Source organism: Episyrphus balteatus, chromosome 1 (assembly GCF_945859705.1).
Source record: "Episyrphus balteatus chromosome 1, idEpiBalt1.1, whole genome shotgun sequence".
Taxonomy (NCBI): domain Eukaryota; kingdom Metazoa; phylum Arthropoda; class Insecta; order Diptera; family Syrphidae; genus Episyrphus; species Episyrphus balteatus.
In genome coordinates, this window is record NC_079134.1 from 113,891,057 (window position 1) to 113,908,179 (window position 17,123).

General features: G+C 34.6%; 2 protein-coding genes across 6 annotated transcripts in view; one reads left to right on the plus strand and one right to left on the minus strand.

The window, feature by feature from the left end:
• Positions 1–1,345: 1,345 nt before the first annotated feature.
• LOC129907390 (ceramide phosphoethanolamine synthase-like) overlaps positions 1,346–17,123 on the plus strand; it is a 41,601-nt gene continuing 25,823 nt past the window's right edge. Inside the window, exons 1-3 of one of the 5 annotated variants that reach the window (XM_055983568.1) lie at positions 1,346–1,496; positions 2,657–2,991; positions 3,052–3,142. Coding sequence is in view for 2 of the 5 variants with exons in the window: in XM_055983566.1 (XP_055839541.1) it covers positions 12,528–12,567 (40 nt within the window). In the remaining 3 variants the exon portion in view is untranslated. Of the gene's footprint in view, positions 1,497–2,542; positions 2,603–2,656; positions 2,992–3,051; positions 3,143–12,142; positions 12,568–17,123 lie in introns of those variants that run through there. The other 4 variants (XM_055983567.1, XM_055983569.1, XM_055983566.1 and 1 more) reach the window with 4 other exon arrangements.
• On the minus strand, positions 4,223–6,178 carry LOC129907391 (integrator complex subunit 14-like). Its single transcript, XM_055983571.1, has one exon. The coding sequence runs from the start codon at positions 5,957–5,959 to the stop codon at positions 4,313–4,315; it is 1,647 nt and encodes a 548-aa protein (XP_055839546.1). The 5' UTR covers positions 5,960–6,178; the 3' UTR covers positions 4,223–4,312.

Genomic DNA, 17,123 nt, shown 5'->3' on the forward strand with positions numbered 1-17,123 from the left:
CATTTTATGATGGAGAATTCTTAGATCTTGGCTTCAAAACGTTTATAGTTTTTTTTCGGGAAAAATTGCCCTTTTAAGGAAAATATTTGCTTTTGCAATTTACCCACTTTTTTTTTAAAAGGTGGCTATTGTAATTATAACTTAAATTACAAAAATGGCGCGAATAAAACTTGAAAACATAAATCAGTTTATAATTTGTAGGTACCTACTCATTTTAGGTTAATTTCATATATACACACATCATGTAGGTATTGAATGACTTATTGGGCCCTATCGTGAATCTCGAGGGGAATTTTGTTTCCCTTGGAATATTTTTTTCCCTCGGAATTTTTTGTGCGATCCTGAATCTCCCTCGGAATTTATTTCCAGGGAGCAAAAAATCGTAAGAAATGATGTCTTAACTCCCCTGGAAAATTAATTGCCGATACCAATAAATTCCGAGGGAAACTTTTTATGATCATTTTCGCTCCCATATTTAAAACATGGGAAACATTTCGAGGGAAATTTTTATTCATGATAACCCCCATTAAAAATAACAGTTCATCTAGTGAAAAAGATTGTTGGTTTACAAAAAGATTATAAAGATTTTTCTCTTGGATTAACAAAAAACATGATTTTGGGCACGAAAACATGATTTTAGTTCAAAAAACATGAAAATCATGCTAAATCATGATTTCTGGCAGCCTTGCATGTGTGTTCAATGTTCATATGCATTGCATTTTGTTTCTTGGATTGCTAGCAGCGCCAATTTTGAAAAGATCTTCGGTTACATCTGTTTTGTGCGGGGATTCCTCAAAATGACTAATTTTAATTTTCGTTTCTTCGCAAAGGAAACAATTTGACAGTGCAATATAGTGTTTTTAAAGTTGAATGGAAAAGTTGAAATGAAAAAGGAAAAGAATGAGCAAAGTATTATAGTGAAATTGATTTGAAAAAGAAAGTTAAAGTTAAAAAGCCCTTTGAAATTTGTTGGTACCTATTGGCAGTAATTTTTTACGTGGTTTACAAGTATGAATGAGAAAAATCTTTCTAAATGGACCGGTCCGATTAAAAAGGAACCTCTATAAGAGGACCACCTGGGAATGTTGCATTGATTTAGTTGAAAGTACGTAAAAGTGGCGGTGCCTACTTTGGAAGGCATTTGTGTCATCTTCTAATCGATTCACAAAAACTGACTAAAGGCCCCAGCCCATAGAATCCGTTGCGTCCGTTCCGTCAATCCATCCGCTTATGGGTCGCTTCCCATAAGAACGTGTGTATTTTATCGAGCTGTCAGTCAAAAACTTCGACGGAACGGACGCAACGGATTCTATGGGCTGGGGCCTTAATGAGAAAGAATTGGAAAAAACCCATACACAGAGATACACAAAGGAGATGGGAAACTTTCGTACGTTTTACCCCCCAAAACCCATTTTCCTAAAATTGTTTTTGTAATTTGAACCGTGTCTGTGAATAAATGTGAAAAGCAACAACAAAGTGATGAGGTGAAAAACGAGGTGAGTTTCTTTTATTTTGACAGTTCTATTTTTTTTTTTTCTGAAATTAAAATTTTCGATAAGGAAAGTTTATTTATGTCGTTTTCCAAAATTATGGGAGTGAATCACTCCTTTTTCGTGCAATTTTGGAATTTGTTCACGAAGAATTTGACAAGTGGAGTGATTTGACGTTTGCTTTGCATGTGTTTGTTATACGAACTAATGAATAAAATAATAACATAATCTTTAAAATTCACTTTTAGTGATTTTTTACAATACTTTATTGATTTTTTTTGTAAATAAATATAATTTCTTTCACAAAAAAAAGTTAAAACAACCACCCAACAATTTGACAAGCAGTCCATGAAGTCAAATGTAGAAGTATTGGTAATCACTCCGTCACTCCCTCAAAATTCTGGGAGTGAAGAATTCACTCCAAAAATTCACTCCTTTTTCAATTTTGGAATTTGAAATCACTCCTTTTGGAGTGATTATATAGCTAGGAGCAGGGTTCGGACTTTAGTTTCAAAATTTCGAAGCAAATTTGAAAAAAAAGTGAAGTAGATCCCAAATTTCGGAAGCAGATTTCAAAATTAAACTTTCAGAACATTTATTTACAAAAATTTATTCTAAAAAAATTATTTTTCAACAAAATTATTTTTCTTTACTTTTTTTATTATGATCTTTTCCAAAAAAAACTTTCTCATCTCGTTGTTGTAATGGTGCTTTGGGGTAAAACGGTTAATACAGCATAATCTAACAAATTTTTGATCAGGAATTCTCCAAAATCAGTCAAATATACTTTGATAAACTTTATTTATATCTTGAATCCAAAGAATAATTGACCTCCATTCATCATTTGAGATTTCAGTTGAGCTTTATTTCTCAATGCCCCGACCAGATTTAAAATTGAAGTTAAATCCCTTTCTCTAAATTTATTATTTGAAAAATATTTTTCAATCAAGAAATAGAAGTAGATCCTGAAAAAGAGAAGTAGGGAAGTAGATTTTATTTTTTTCCCAAAATCGAAGTAAATCTACTTCGATCGAAGTAAAGTCCGAACCCTGGCTAGGAGTGTCACTCCTTGAATTTTTGAAAACGACATTACAAAATAAATTTACTAATGGGTAAGAAAAAAGTAACAAAAAACGATATAAATTAATTAATTTGTTTCTTTTTAGGAGGAGAAAAACATTCAGAAGTCTTCTGTTTCTGCCTGGCGAAGAAAAATATGTTTTTTTTTTTGTAAAAGCATATTTCGTTTTATTTTTTGGGTTGAACTTGGAGCAAACTGGATTCACAACAAGGGCTTGTTAATATTGTTAACATACCCAAACCACATAAAGTAGTGGCTACCACTGAAGATGGTGCTCAAGTTCCTTTTGGTATTATTCAAGAAATCTATGAAGCCTATGTTTGTTTTCATGTTTTTAATTACACAACTGAAGTTGGTGGCAAAATTGTATTGTGTGTGAAATATTTCCAGAATGGTTTTGGTTTTGAAAACGAAAACAAGGTACATACTCAAATTTTATTCGAGAAACAGCTAATTTTTTTGGGTATTTCTGTATTTTAGGTTCAAATTAAAGCTAATAATGTCTCCTTTTAAAAACCAGAGGTCTTCCAAGTCATAAATTGGAGGTTACGTCAAGCAGCATGTTTTTATGGTAAGGAGCGTTAAAAATTGACTCGATAAGTGCAACTTTCAATACAAAAATTCGATGAACTGACCAAATTTAACCCTTATTGAAAAAATGTCGATTGTTCAAAAACTGCGAGATATGTCAATTTTAAAAATCTAACAAACTAAAAATTCTAAACAAAAATATCCCATTTTTTCGAAATAAAATAATTAAATTTGTGTAAAGAACGAAACATACGTAATTATGACTTATCTTAATGAATTAACTTCCATTCGTTTCGTTTAATATCAATTATTATATTTTAGTTTACACAAATTTGTTGCATTAGTTGGTTAGTGCTGGTTTTCTGATATTTTCGCTATTAATCTCAGATTAAGCCTAAAAAATATTTACTCGGTCATTGCAACAACCTCGGGCATTGCAACCACCCTTGTTTTAATTAGTTGCGGTAATAGAGAATGCACTGTATTACCTTTACTTTGACATAACTGATTCTTTAATGTCTATATTAACAACATTTGCATTGCACCTTTTTTATAATTTTCCCTTATATTTCAATAATTTTAATTCTATGCCAGGAAAGTCCTTAGTTTTACCTTTGATTTGATACCAACAAAACTCCTTAACTCGTCCACGAACACTACCAAAAACAGGACTTTAGCCAAAAACTCTTATTTATCGCTTCTAACCTTAAAACGGGTTGCATGACAAAACTGCCAGACTTCAACCCGGAAGACCTCTGAATTTTGATTGCTGGCAATATCAAATTTATTTTGACAACAATATCGTCTTTTAACTCTATGAGATGCACAATGCACTTTACCACGCCAATCGTGCCAGGATGCGGACGGAAAGACCTGTGGTTTTCGTAACTAACTAATACCCCTCTTTCACTTCCCATTTGAAACATTCTTTAACTCGATGAGTTGAACGTTTCTGTAATGGCCGTCCGCTCCATTTCGGTATGCCAAGAATAAAAATCATAAATATTTTTTTTACGGAAATCCATTTAACTCTAACGAACTCTTCCATATTGCGCTTCATCTTCAAGCTTAACATGGTCAGTTTATATCACATTTCCATTTCAATAACAAATGCAACCTCTTCAAAAGTAAAAACAAATTTATTTCTAAAAGATCAATCATTCATAGTTTTAATAAAAATTCAAAATATTTTTAATACAATTTGAAATAGCTAAGGATTAAAATCGCTTGTTAAAGGAATTATTGAATTTTTTAAATCTTTACCTGCAGTCTTTCTTAATTCTATAGCCGAATGCTTTAACTGAAGTGTACATTCAGGATTAGTTGAACTTGGTAGTCCAACAACTTCTCTTTCAAATATACTTGCTAAAATCTCTATAAGCTCAATAAATCCAATAGACAGTGCCGCTCTACGTATGCGATTGAGTTCCTTATAAAAATGTTGTGTCTTTTCTGGTATTTTTTTAGCATGTCTAAGAACTTTTTGTATATCGGACTGTAAACTGGACTGTTTAATCCAAATGACAAAATTTTGTGAATAACTGCGCTTTTCAGATTTTACTGGAAATGATGAAGTCTCATTTATTAAGAAATCATCTATCATTCCAAATTGTCGAAGATCTCCTAGCCAAGGTATGGCATTACTTCCTTGTGGTAGAACGTTAAGCATTAGATTAGATTTCTTTTTACTATCAGCAAAAGTGTATATGAATCCAAACCAATTGTCCGAAAGCAGAACAAGAGCAGCCATATTTTCAATTTTTAATGCCCCGTGCAGCAAAACGCAAAGAGATTCCCTTTGATTTTCTGATTGTGACGAAGACCTTGTTAAATCTTCCTCGTTTCCATCCGCTTTTAAATAAAAAGTCCGTATTTCGCTCTCTAGTTTTTCTAATTCATTTGAAGAAAACTGGGACTCATTTCTCGTTTTTGTAAATTTGTCAGAACTTCTTCTGTTGTGTTTCTCACGATCCATTTTTGGAACAATCAAGTGCCGACTGAGTGATGCAGGTGATCCAATATCTGACAATCCTACGTAGCCACATATCTGAACGTTATTGCAAGGTAGAAATAGTTGAGCTGTTGACTGATCATTGGACAACGTCGGTGGAGGCCAAATAAGAATGGGACTCTCCATTCGGAAGTACCCACCACATTTTAAAATTGTTTCAAACGGTTTATAGCTACTTTCGCAGAAGAGCTCAATAATTTCATGCATAACCGTGCGTCCAAGTTCACTTTTGCGAATACTTACATTTCTCGAATCTTCCTGGATGGATTGATCGTTTTGTTTTGGCTGGAATAACACTCCTTTCAGTCCACTTACATCGATAAATTTTTGATATATGGATACAGCTTTTGAAAAATAATATTCACTACTTATTCCCATGCAAATAAAGTTCAGTTTTGTTGAGGACAGGCCATGCAACCAATCAAATTGTGTTGGATTAGTTGTTAATCCGCATATTGTTGCCATTAAAGATTTTGAACCAAACCCTAAACCACAATCTGTAAACACAACAACTTGACAAAGATTTTGAACCCCCCAATTACTGGAAAGTACATCGTTTACACCTTTTAGCAAGGTTTCTAAACTAGAACTATCAAAATGGACTTGTTTTTTAATTGCATGTCTTATTTGGTCATAATCGCGGGTGAAATCAACGCGTACTTCAAATTCTCTCGAGAAGGTTACATAGGAGACGAATTCTAGTTTTGAATTATTTGCTAGGTGTTCCAAAAACTGATTTATGCCTTTTATTGCAAGTTGGTAGTAGGAAATGGCATTATCATCAGCACGGCCGGGAATGTAGCGTTGCATTGACAGAGACACATCGAGAGCTATTATTGTTGGCATTTCGTTATTTCAATTTTAAATTTTGTATATCATTGAATACGCAAGTAAACAAACTCTAAAGTAAAATAAAAATTTTACAGCACCATTTACCCTGATTGTATGTCCGATTTAACCCCCTGAATCAATGGTGTAGCTGTGGCTGTAGCTTGTAGCGCAAGTTGAAGAATTCTCAACTTTTTGCTCAGCTGCCGCCAACTTTTGTTGTTATTTCCATAAACAAAAAATACCAAGACTGGAAACATTCGTACGTCTTTCCCCATAAACAAAAAATACCAAGACTGGAAACTCGGCGGTCAACTGACGTTTGCCTACAAGCTGCGAGGTGTGGTGAATGTCGTGAACCTATCGTTGTGTTCGTGTCAAATGTGTGGTGAATGTCGTGAATCTATAAATGTGTGCGTGTTAACGTCATTTACCAACGTGGTGGCTTTCACATATATTCATTGACAGCAATGTACACAAAAGGGTTTTGGGGGGAAAGACGTACGAAATTTTCCAGTCTTGGTATTTTTTGTTTATGTCTTTCCCCCAAAACCTTTTTGTGAACAGTGTTGTCTGTGAATATATGTGAAAGCCACCACGTTGGTAAATGACGTTAACTTGCACACATCTATAGATTCACGACATTCACCACACATCCAACATGAACACAACGATAGGTTCACGACATTCACCACACCTCAAAGCTTGTAGCCAAACGTCAGTTGACCGCCGAGTTTCCAGTCTTGGTATTTTTTGTTTATGGTTATTTCCCTCAGTAAAATTTTGACAGTACTACAAGGTACCCCTTCAAGCAAACAGGTCCGACCTCGGTCCGAGTCCGCTCCGCCTGAGGCGGAGCTGAGTCCGACTTCGGATCAGAAACTGGTCCGAAGGCGGCTCAAATTAGTATGGAAATTATAATCACCGCGAAGTCGATTGCATATGTATTGGTGTGGTGAAAATCTCCATTCCGAGAAAACGGAGCCGAAGTCGGACCCGAGGCGGAGCAGCGAAAACCTACCAGAAAGAGGAATAAAAAAGGGATGACGTTTCGCATTTGCGACCAAAAAAAAAACAAGATTTATTTTTTTTTTCACTGAAACTGTTTTATTTTTTATTTTATTTTGGCAAACGAAACTTTCACAATAAATACAATATAAGATACAATACATTTTTTCATTTTATTTTATTTGTTGCTGCTGCTGTTGTTGGTGTTTCTTTAGATGCCCAATCGCATGTTTCACCTTCTGCCTTTTCCTTCATCATTAGAGATTACATCTACAACACAAGCAGAAACACATCACTTTAATCCAAACATTTTGAGCGATATATACAACATACCTTTTTTTGTTTCCATATTGTTTATAATTTGATATAATTAATTATAATTATACTAACATGTATTATGCTAACAACGACACGAGACACGACGCGACCAACCACTTCAACATAAAATAACAAAATGACGCTTTTGCTCTTGTTGGCTATGTCTGTCTTTATTTTTTTTTCTTTTCTCTTTTTTCACCACGATTTTCGTTTGACTTTGTGTTCATACACAAAAAGTTGCAAGTGTGTGAGTGCAACCCCGATTTTCGCGATCTGAGGTCGGAGTTTCTTTGTTGAACTCAGTTTTCTTGCTTGAAGGGACAAGCTTGAGCCACAGCTACACCATTGTATTCAGCCAGTAAATATTGAATTGAATCTGAATCGAAATTTCGATTGGGAAGTTCGAACCATCGACAAACTACACCTATATATACTACCCTTGAAGCAAGAAAACGGAGTTCAGAAAAGACTCCGACCGAGAAAAACGGGGTTGCACTCACACACTTGCAACTTTTTGTGTATGAACACAAAGTCGAAGGAGAAATCGAGGTATGTTTCACCTTCTGCCTTTTCCTTCATCATTAGAGATTACATCTACAACACAAGCAGAAACACATCACTTTAATCCAAACATTTTGAGCGATATATACAACATACCTTTTTTTGTTTCCATATTGTTTATAATTTGATATAATTAATTATAATTATACTAACATGTATTATGCTAACAACGACACGAGACACGACGCGACCAACCACTTCAACATAAAATAACAAAATGACGCTTTTGCTCTTGTTGGCTATGTCTGTCTTTATTTTTTTTTCTTTTCTCTTTTTTCACCACGATTTTCGTTTGACTTTGTGTTCATACACAAAAAGTTGCAAGTGTGTGAGTGCAACCCCGATTTTCGCGATCTGAGGTCGGAGTTTCTTTGTTGAACTCAGTTTTCTTGCTTGAAGGGACAAGCTTGAGCCACAGCTACACCATTGTATTCAGCCAGTAAATATTGAATTGAATCTGAATCGAAATTTCGATTGGGAAGTTCGAACCATCGACAAACTACACCTATATATACTACCCTTGAAGCAAGAAAACGGAGTTCAGAAAAGACTCCGACCGAGAAAAACGGGGTTGCACTCACACACTTGCAACTTTTTGTGTATGAACACAAAGTCGAAGGAGAAATCGAGGTGAAGGGTATACCCTTCAAGCAAACGAGTCCGACCTCGGTCCGAATCCGCTCCGCCTCAGGCGGAGCTGAGTCCGACTTCGGCTCAGAAACGGGTCCCAAGGCGGCTCAAATTAGTATGGAAATTATAATCACCGCGGAGCCGATTTTATATGTATTGGTTTTTTCACCAAGTGGTGAATAGACATTTCTGGCTAAGTATGCGTGTTTTCACGCATACTTATCCAAAAATGTCTAAAGCAGCTTGTAGGCAAACCCGAATGACGTCAGAAGTTTCTCATCTCTTTTGGGTATCTCTGCCCATACATTTTCGTCATCCTATCTCTCTTTCCATAAATTAAAGTTTCCAATCTTGGCAGTTTTTTTTGTCAATGGTTGTGTTTTGTATTTGTTGCTTTCCATAGATCACACATCAAAGTATGCCTGTCTTTAATCTGTTCACATTCAATTGATAATAAACGTGACTTCATCAATATTCTTCCCTTCAAGCAAGAAAACGGAGTCCAGAAAAGACAGTCCGACCTCCGACCGCGAAAAGCGGGGTTGCACTCACACACTTGCAACTTTTTGTGTATGAACACAAAGTCTAAGAGAACCGTGGTGGAAACTGAGAAAAGGAAAAGAAAGACAAGGCCAACAAGAGCCAAAGCGTCATTTTGTTATTTTTTGTTGAAGTGTTTGGTCGCGTCGTGTCTCGTGTCGTTGTTTGTATAATGTTAGTTTATTAATTATAAACAATTTTATTAAATTATAAACAATATGGAAAACAAAAAAGGTATGTTTTATATATCGCTCAAAGTGTTTGGGTTAAAATGTTGTTTCTTCTTGTGTTGTAGATGTAATCTCTAAACATGAAGAAAAATCTAGAAGGTGAAACATGCGATTGGGTATCTAAAAAAAACACCAACAACAGCAGCAGCATCAAATGAAATAAAATGAAAAAAAAATGTATTGTATTTTATATTGTATTTATTGTGAAAATTTCGTTTGCCAAAATAAAATAAAAATAAAACAGTTTCAGTGAAACAAAAATAAATCTTGTTCTTTTTTTGGTCGCAAAGGCGAAATGTCATCCCTTTCTTATTCCTCTTTCTGGTAGGTTTTCGCTGCTCCGGCTCAGGTCCGCTTCGGCTCCGTTTTCTCGGAATGGAGATTTTCACCACACCAATACATATGCAATCGACTTCGCGGTGATTATAATTTCCAAACTAATTTGAGCCGCCTTCGGACCAGTTTCTGATCCGAAGTCGGACTCAGCTCCTCCTCAGGCGGAGCGGATTCGGACCGAGGTCGGACCTGTTTGCTTGAAGGGTTGTGTTCTGTATAATCTTGGTTTACTATACCATAAACAAAAAATACCAAGACTGGAAGCTTTCGTACGTCTTGCCCCCCAAAACCCTTTTGTGTACAGTGCTGTCTGTGAATATATGTGAAAGCCACCACGTTGGTAAATGACGTTAACACGCACACATTTATAGATTCACGACATTCCCCACACATCGGACACGAAAACAACGATAGGTTCACGACTTTCACCACACCTCGCAGCTTGTAGGCAAACGTCAGTTGACCGCCGAGTTTCCAGTCTTGGTATTTTTTGTTTATGTACTATACTCTATCCAAGAAAAATTGTCAGTACAGGTAAGATAGGACGTTTGCATCTCACTCTCCATCATGTTTAACGCATAAGTCTATCACAACAAAAAGCTCTCACAGCGATGCCGCACTTTGCATAAAAATGTTTCCAGTTTGATCGAAAAAGTAAGTAGATTCACGACATTCACCACACATCCAAAACGAACACAACGATTGTGATATTCTAACAACAAAGGGGTACCGCCATAAAAAAAAATACCAAGACTGGAAACTGAGCGGTCTAATCATAAACAAAAAATACCAAGACTTGAAACTCGGCGGTCAACTGACGTTTGCCTACAAGCTGCGAGGTGTGGTGAATGTCGTGAATCTATCGTTGTGTTCGTGTTGGATGTGTGGTGAATGTCGTGAATTTATAAATGTGTGCGTGTTAACGTCATTTACCACCGTGGTGGCTTTTACATATATTCACAGACAACACTGTTCACAAAAGGGTTTTGGAGGGTAAGACGTACGAAAGTTTCCAGTCTTGGTATAGTTTGTCCCCTTCAAGCAAACAAGTCCGACCTCGGTCCGAATCCGCTCCGCCTCGGGCGGAGCTGAGTCCTACTTCGGCTCAGAAACGGGTCCGAAGGCGGCTCAAATTAGTATTTAAATTATAATCACCGCGGAGCCGATTTTATATGTACTGGTTTTTTCACCACGATTTCTCCTTCGACTTTGTGTTCATACACTAAAAGTTGCAAGTGTGTGAGTGTAACCCCGCTTTTCTCGGTCGGAGGTCGGAGTGTCTTTTCTGAACTCCGTTTTCTTGCTTGAAGGGTCGATGGCCTGTACTGACAATTTTTGTTGGACAGAGTATAGCGATTTTCAATGGAATGTACTTAAGACATTTCAATTTTGAGGAAAAGTGGCGTATATGTATATGCTTGTGCATGCATGTGTTTATGTATTATGCATGTATGCGTTTGTTTTCCTCAGAATTGATTTGATTTGATTGGTTGGTTGTTTCTTGTACTTCTTTAATAAACAGCTATGATAGAAACGAGAGAGACAAAGACAAATTGCTTAAAAGCCCAATTCTAATTGGGCTTTTAAGCAATCTGTCTTTGTCTTTTTCCTTTCTATCATAACTGTTCAGTTTATTAGTCTGCTTTTACATGAAGACGCAAGAGTCAAGATTCAATGAAGAGTAAGGGAGAAAGAAAGTTCGAAAAAGAGGGATGGAAGGTTTTTTACCCTGTGAGTCTCCGGTCGAAAATTTTGAGACTCATTTTGACGTCTCTCTTTGATCTTGTTCTTTTTTTTTCTGTTTTGCTTTAATTGATTTCGTCGGTGGCAGAGTTCGCTTCGTCGGATGTATATTATTTGGGTGTATACTAACTTTTATTAATTTATTTAAATGTTTTTGTTGCACATAGAGCCCCCTGATGTTGTTTTTTGTATATTTTGGTGCTTTTTTTTAAATAAAAATAGATACGAAAACGAGAACAAGATAAAATAAAAAAAATAGCTGTCAAATTTGCGTCTTATAAAAATTACTACGTGTAAAAGCGCGCGACTTACCGAAGGGAAAATCAAAAGGAAATTCGAAGATAATTTCTGCGCCTTGCGTCTTCATGTAAAAGCAGACTTAAAGAAGTACAATACAAGAAAAAACCAACCAATCAAATTAAAGCAATTCTGAGGAAAACAAACGCATACATACATAATACATAAACACATACATACACAAGCATATACATATACGCCACTTTTCCTCAAAATTGAAATGTCAAAAGTTTTTTTTTTGTTTTTTTTTTCTTCCACACTGACGTTTGGCTTAAAAGCCCAATCTATTTGTACTCGGGCAGAAGAGCATGAGTAATTCTATTAGTAAAAGTACTAGAAACTAGATCATCTACTAGTATGAGCGCTCATGAGTAAACTACCACCTCCAAAGAAATCACGCTACTACTTAACCAACCTCTATAAGTGAAATTTGGTTTTCACCAATCTAGGAGTATCAAATTAGAAGAAGAAATAACAAAGATAGTTTTGAAAATTACCCATAGACAAGCCAGTGACACCTTTGGTCTCGCATCTTTATTCCAGTTTCAGTTTCCAGTGCAAATATAAAAATTTAGCGTGACGAAGAAAATTCTGTTGTTTGCAAATACAAACGAAAAAAAAAAATTATCACAATAAAACCACTACATTAATTGTTTAAAAATTCCAACAAAAAAGAGTGATTTCGTGGACAGCTTTAATTTTAACAAAGAATACTTCTTATTCCGATTATCGCGAATAATCTCAACTGGCCTTGACCGGCTAAAGAGAAAAGGCAATAATTTCAAGCTATCTCATTCAGTGTAGATACACAAACTCTGTGGTCGCGCGAGTCCGAAGTAAACCTAATTTATATATCTTTTGAAAGAATCAGCCATAGAAAATGGCTAATTAAGAAATTGCGTCAATAAAACATATAGCGCGTTATGGTATCCTTGCAACAAAGGCCAAAGTTTTTAAAACCGGGTAAGTTGGGCTAAATACCTACAAAAAATCTTTGAATAAATAGAGAAATGATAAGAGTGAACCTTTGTTTACCTTGACGCAGCACTGCAGCAGTTCATTTTAATTTTCAATCATTTATTTTTGTGATTGATTGGTTTCTTGATCAAAAAAAAGAACACGCGAATAGAACTTTTTATATTTGTATGTTGTATTTGTACTATTTTCAGAACGGTTTTTAGATCAACGTCATTTTTGTTGTATGACGTCATGGATGACCTTTTTTGCAACTAATTCATAGCAGTAATGTGGTTACTCATTAGGTACTTTTACTTGAATAATAGCAAGAGATAAAATGGGGGCAGTTTTAGCTATGTGAAGTGGTATTTGTCATTACATAGGTATTTCTATCATTTGAATGGCATTTCAGTGATATAAATGACTGTAGGTAAACACTTGAAGTTAGAATTGCTCCAAATCAAAAATATCCTTACTCATTTTAATAAAAATCTGCTGTTATTCCCAGTAAATTCTCGAGAAAATTTGGCAAGATTATGACAAACTATTTTTGAATTTAAATGAAAAATTTTGTATTATCCTATACGATTAAATGTTTAGTAATATTTAAAAAAAATGTTAAAAAAAGAGCAAAAAATGTAACTTACTCTAAAATTTTTTTGTAAAATTGTAAATAGCTATTTTCTTTTTAATGACACAAGTCGCTAAATAAACTTTAACAAACAAAGGCCATTTGTCCTTACTTTGTTTGCTTGATTTCTCGAAAGCGTTCGATACATTTGACCACAATGTTCTTTGTTGGAAACTTAAGATTTTTTTAAATTTTGATCATAACGCAGCTACGTTGATTGAGAGCTACTTATGCAAAAGATCGCAGAGAGTTTTACTTAAGGACATATCTTCATCTCGAAAAATATCTCAGGCAGGGAGTACTACAGGGATCAATTTTAAGACCCATCCTTTTCTGCATTTTTATAAATGACCTACCAAAAACATGATTGCATTCCTTTGTTCATATGTATGCTGATGACGTGCAGCTACATATTGCACGAATTTTTACATCCCTAACTGAACTAGTTTAGGAATTTATGAAAGGTCAGTCAGAAATGGTTTTCTTTTAAATGCTAAAAAGTTACAAGTCATTGCAATTTCACACAAAAACTTCAACAAAAATGTGTTAGATGATAGCTGTCTAGTACTAAACTTTCTTTTGTTGGTTCAGTGAAGAGTCTAGGAATTCATATATGTACATAGATGAAAAATTGTCTTGTAGTAACCACATAAATTCTGTTATTGGCAAAATATATGGTTGCTTAAGAAAGCTTTGGGTAGCTGCTAGATTTACTCCTGTTGATACACGGCGAGTTGTAGTTAATACTTTAATTTTACCTAGCATCGCATATTCAAAAGTTGTTATAGTAAACTCGATTCACAAACTTGAAGTTGCTTTTAATGATGCAGTGCGCTACGTGTATGGAATCCGACGACATGAACATATATCAGCATACACTAGTAACATTATCGGATGCTCATTGTCAAATTAGACCAAGGCTCGAATCACCTTTATACAATAATTTGTTTTTCCCGCGATCATTAAGATCTCAAAGCCTTCTTCTGCCGAAGTTCAGATATTTAATTTCTTCCCGATTGTTTTTCATTCATGCTGTTAAACTATGGAATATTTTACCCATTACCATAAAAAAAACTAATAAATATTAAAAATTTTCGAAAAGAAATAATGAAACATACGTATATTACTATAAAATACACTCCTGCTCAAATTTAACGCACATCATATTTATTTTACAAAAAAGTCCTACTATTACTTTATCTCACAGTATCGTGGTTATTTTCTCAAATAAGACAGGAGTTAGGTTAAATTGAAGGTATGGAATAAAATGTTTGTGGGGAAGATTTGGAGAGGTATGCTGAAGTCTATCTGTCAACCCGCGAACCTTTTAGAGATGAGTCATAAATTTTCATGGAGTAAACTCTGCCTCACATCACCTACGGAGTTAGTGAGATCTCCTAGACCTAATTTAAGTACCCAAAGATACTTGGCTGATATTCTCGAACAGCATGCGGTTCCAATCACCCCTAGATATGGCCCACAAATCAGTCTGATGCACGATAATGCATGCTAGAGTGGTTTGAGAATATCTTCATGATTAAAATGTGCCACCTTTGAATTGACCACACAGATATCCGGATGTAAATTCAATAGAACATGTCTAGGAAATGTTGAAAAAAATGCATTCGCGGCCGAAATCCACCTCCAAGCATTCTTGATTAACAGAAAACTGCAGTGAAAGAAAAGTTACAACAAAACCTTCAAAACTTAATTCGTGGAATGAATAGACGACTCCAAATTACCATATGCGCTAGAGGAGACAATGCCAAGTATTGAAAAAAATTATTGGAAAGAACTGTCACGCGTTTCCATTTTTTTAAATTTTTTTTCTTAAAAAACAAAAATTATTTTAATATCAGTTTTCAGACCTTGAATTGCTAAATTTGGTTTATCTTTTTTTTGGTTAATAATACTGTTGCAATTTAGCATTTTTCTGACTTGCTAAACAATAAGCAAACACAAAAAAATACAACAAATAATTTTAAAGCCATTTCAAACAAGATGCAAGGGTATAACTAAAGAAAAAAAAGTGTGCGTTAATTTTGAGCAGGAGTGTATGTTTTTTTAAAAAGTTTGTTTTAGAATTACATTAATTTTAATTATATACATTCATTTTTGAACTTATTTTGGTTATAACTACTATTTTTGAACTCAAAAATCTTTTTTTTTGTGTTATTGTTATAGTTATTTTTATATTATCATTAAAATGTAAACACATGTAAATATTTGTAGGTACCAGAGAATCAAACAAGTCGAGTATTGTTTACGAACATCGAGTAATTACTCGAAAAAAAACGATCTCGAACAAACAGAATCAACACAACTGAAATATGTTCGAGCTTTCCTGTTTACGAGTGTGATGACTCCTAAGTAACCCTACATTTCAAACGATCATTTTTCTGTTCGAGTAAAATGATCGTGAAAAAAATGTTCATGATCAATGTGATCGAAAGGAATTGTTCATAGTGTTCGAGGGTGGTTTTCTTGTAGCATAAATAAAAAGAGAATCAGTTTGGTACACAAAATCAAGTCACATTTGTTTTATTAAGGGCCAATTTTTCAATACTCAGATAAACCTCAGTTAGGGCTTATTCCTAGGAATAAAAGTTTTTTTATATTGACATTTGGCAGTTTTTATTCTTCTGTTAGTCTAACTGACGATTGAAAAATCAGGTCTAAAAGTAAAAAAAAAGAAAAATTTCATAAAACAAAAAATTGAATAAATTAAATTAAGTTAAAATATATGACACTTTTCATTCATATCATTCTGTTTTAACTATTTCCACTAATTAGTCTTTAATATTTTTTATATTGTTGCTTATGGTTGTTCCAGTGGGAAGCATGTCTTTCACGTTAACATGTTCTCCGTATTTACCACCGATTTTTATACACTCTTTAACAAATACCTGCATTCCAGAGCCTTCTACAGTAACCCTTTCATGCAGATTTGTAATTTTCCCAATATACCTACCCGAAAAAATATTAATTTGTTTAAAAAAAAATTATCCCAAATCGCATTATTGCAGATTTTTTAAGGATATGATTCTATTACGCACCTACCTGCACAAATTAACTGGGGATTCTCCACTACCACATTTGTATTGTTACCTAACGACTAATTACTTTTTTATTTACTCAGTCAATGATAAACCCTTTCTGAAACCACAATTGTAAAATTAAAATAACCTGCTTTAATTGCATGTTAACCGCAAACAAACAACCATGGAAACCTTAATAAAAAAAAAATATGCAACAGGTACCTATAGGGCGTAGAAATTGGAAGTGGTTGTTTTCATTGTTCAAACTGTTCATAATTTTTCGATCAAGTTCGATCAGTTCGATCACTTTCGTGATTTCGTGATTTAGTGTTTATGAACAGTCGATCTGTTTACGAGTAATTTTGTCCGTGGGTATTGAGGATCGAGTATACTCATGAGTTCAAACAATTTGTATGGTTTTGTTTGTGAGTATTTTTGTTTATGAGTAAGATGAGTTACGAGTATAGAAAGAAAACGATCGAGCACGAACGATCATTTTAAAAAATTGAAATTGTTCGAACAGGTTCGAACATACTCATTTGGATCTCTGGTAGGTACTGTAAAAGATTTAATTTTTACTAACCGGATTAAGTTCCATAAAAACACGGTTAATCATGATGCATTTTAACTATAGCTTACACCTTCTTTTTCTTCCTTTTATTCTGTGCCGTTATGATCTCGATGTTAAGAGAATCATAAGTCTCCGACGTGGGGCTCGGCGGGTTGACCTGAGAAATCGGCAAGCCCCCCGGTTTTATATTTTTCCATTTCTGAGGCCAATTGAATGCTGTTGTTTTCGAATAAAAGATGTTTGAGAAAATTCCATAGGTTATCTGTCTTTTTCGAGCTTATGCGGTACCCACTTTCTTCTAAAACATCCACCTATAAGTTAA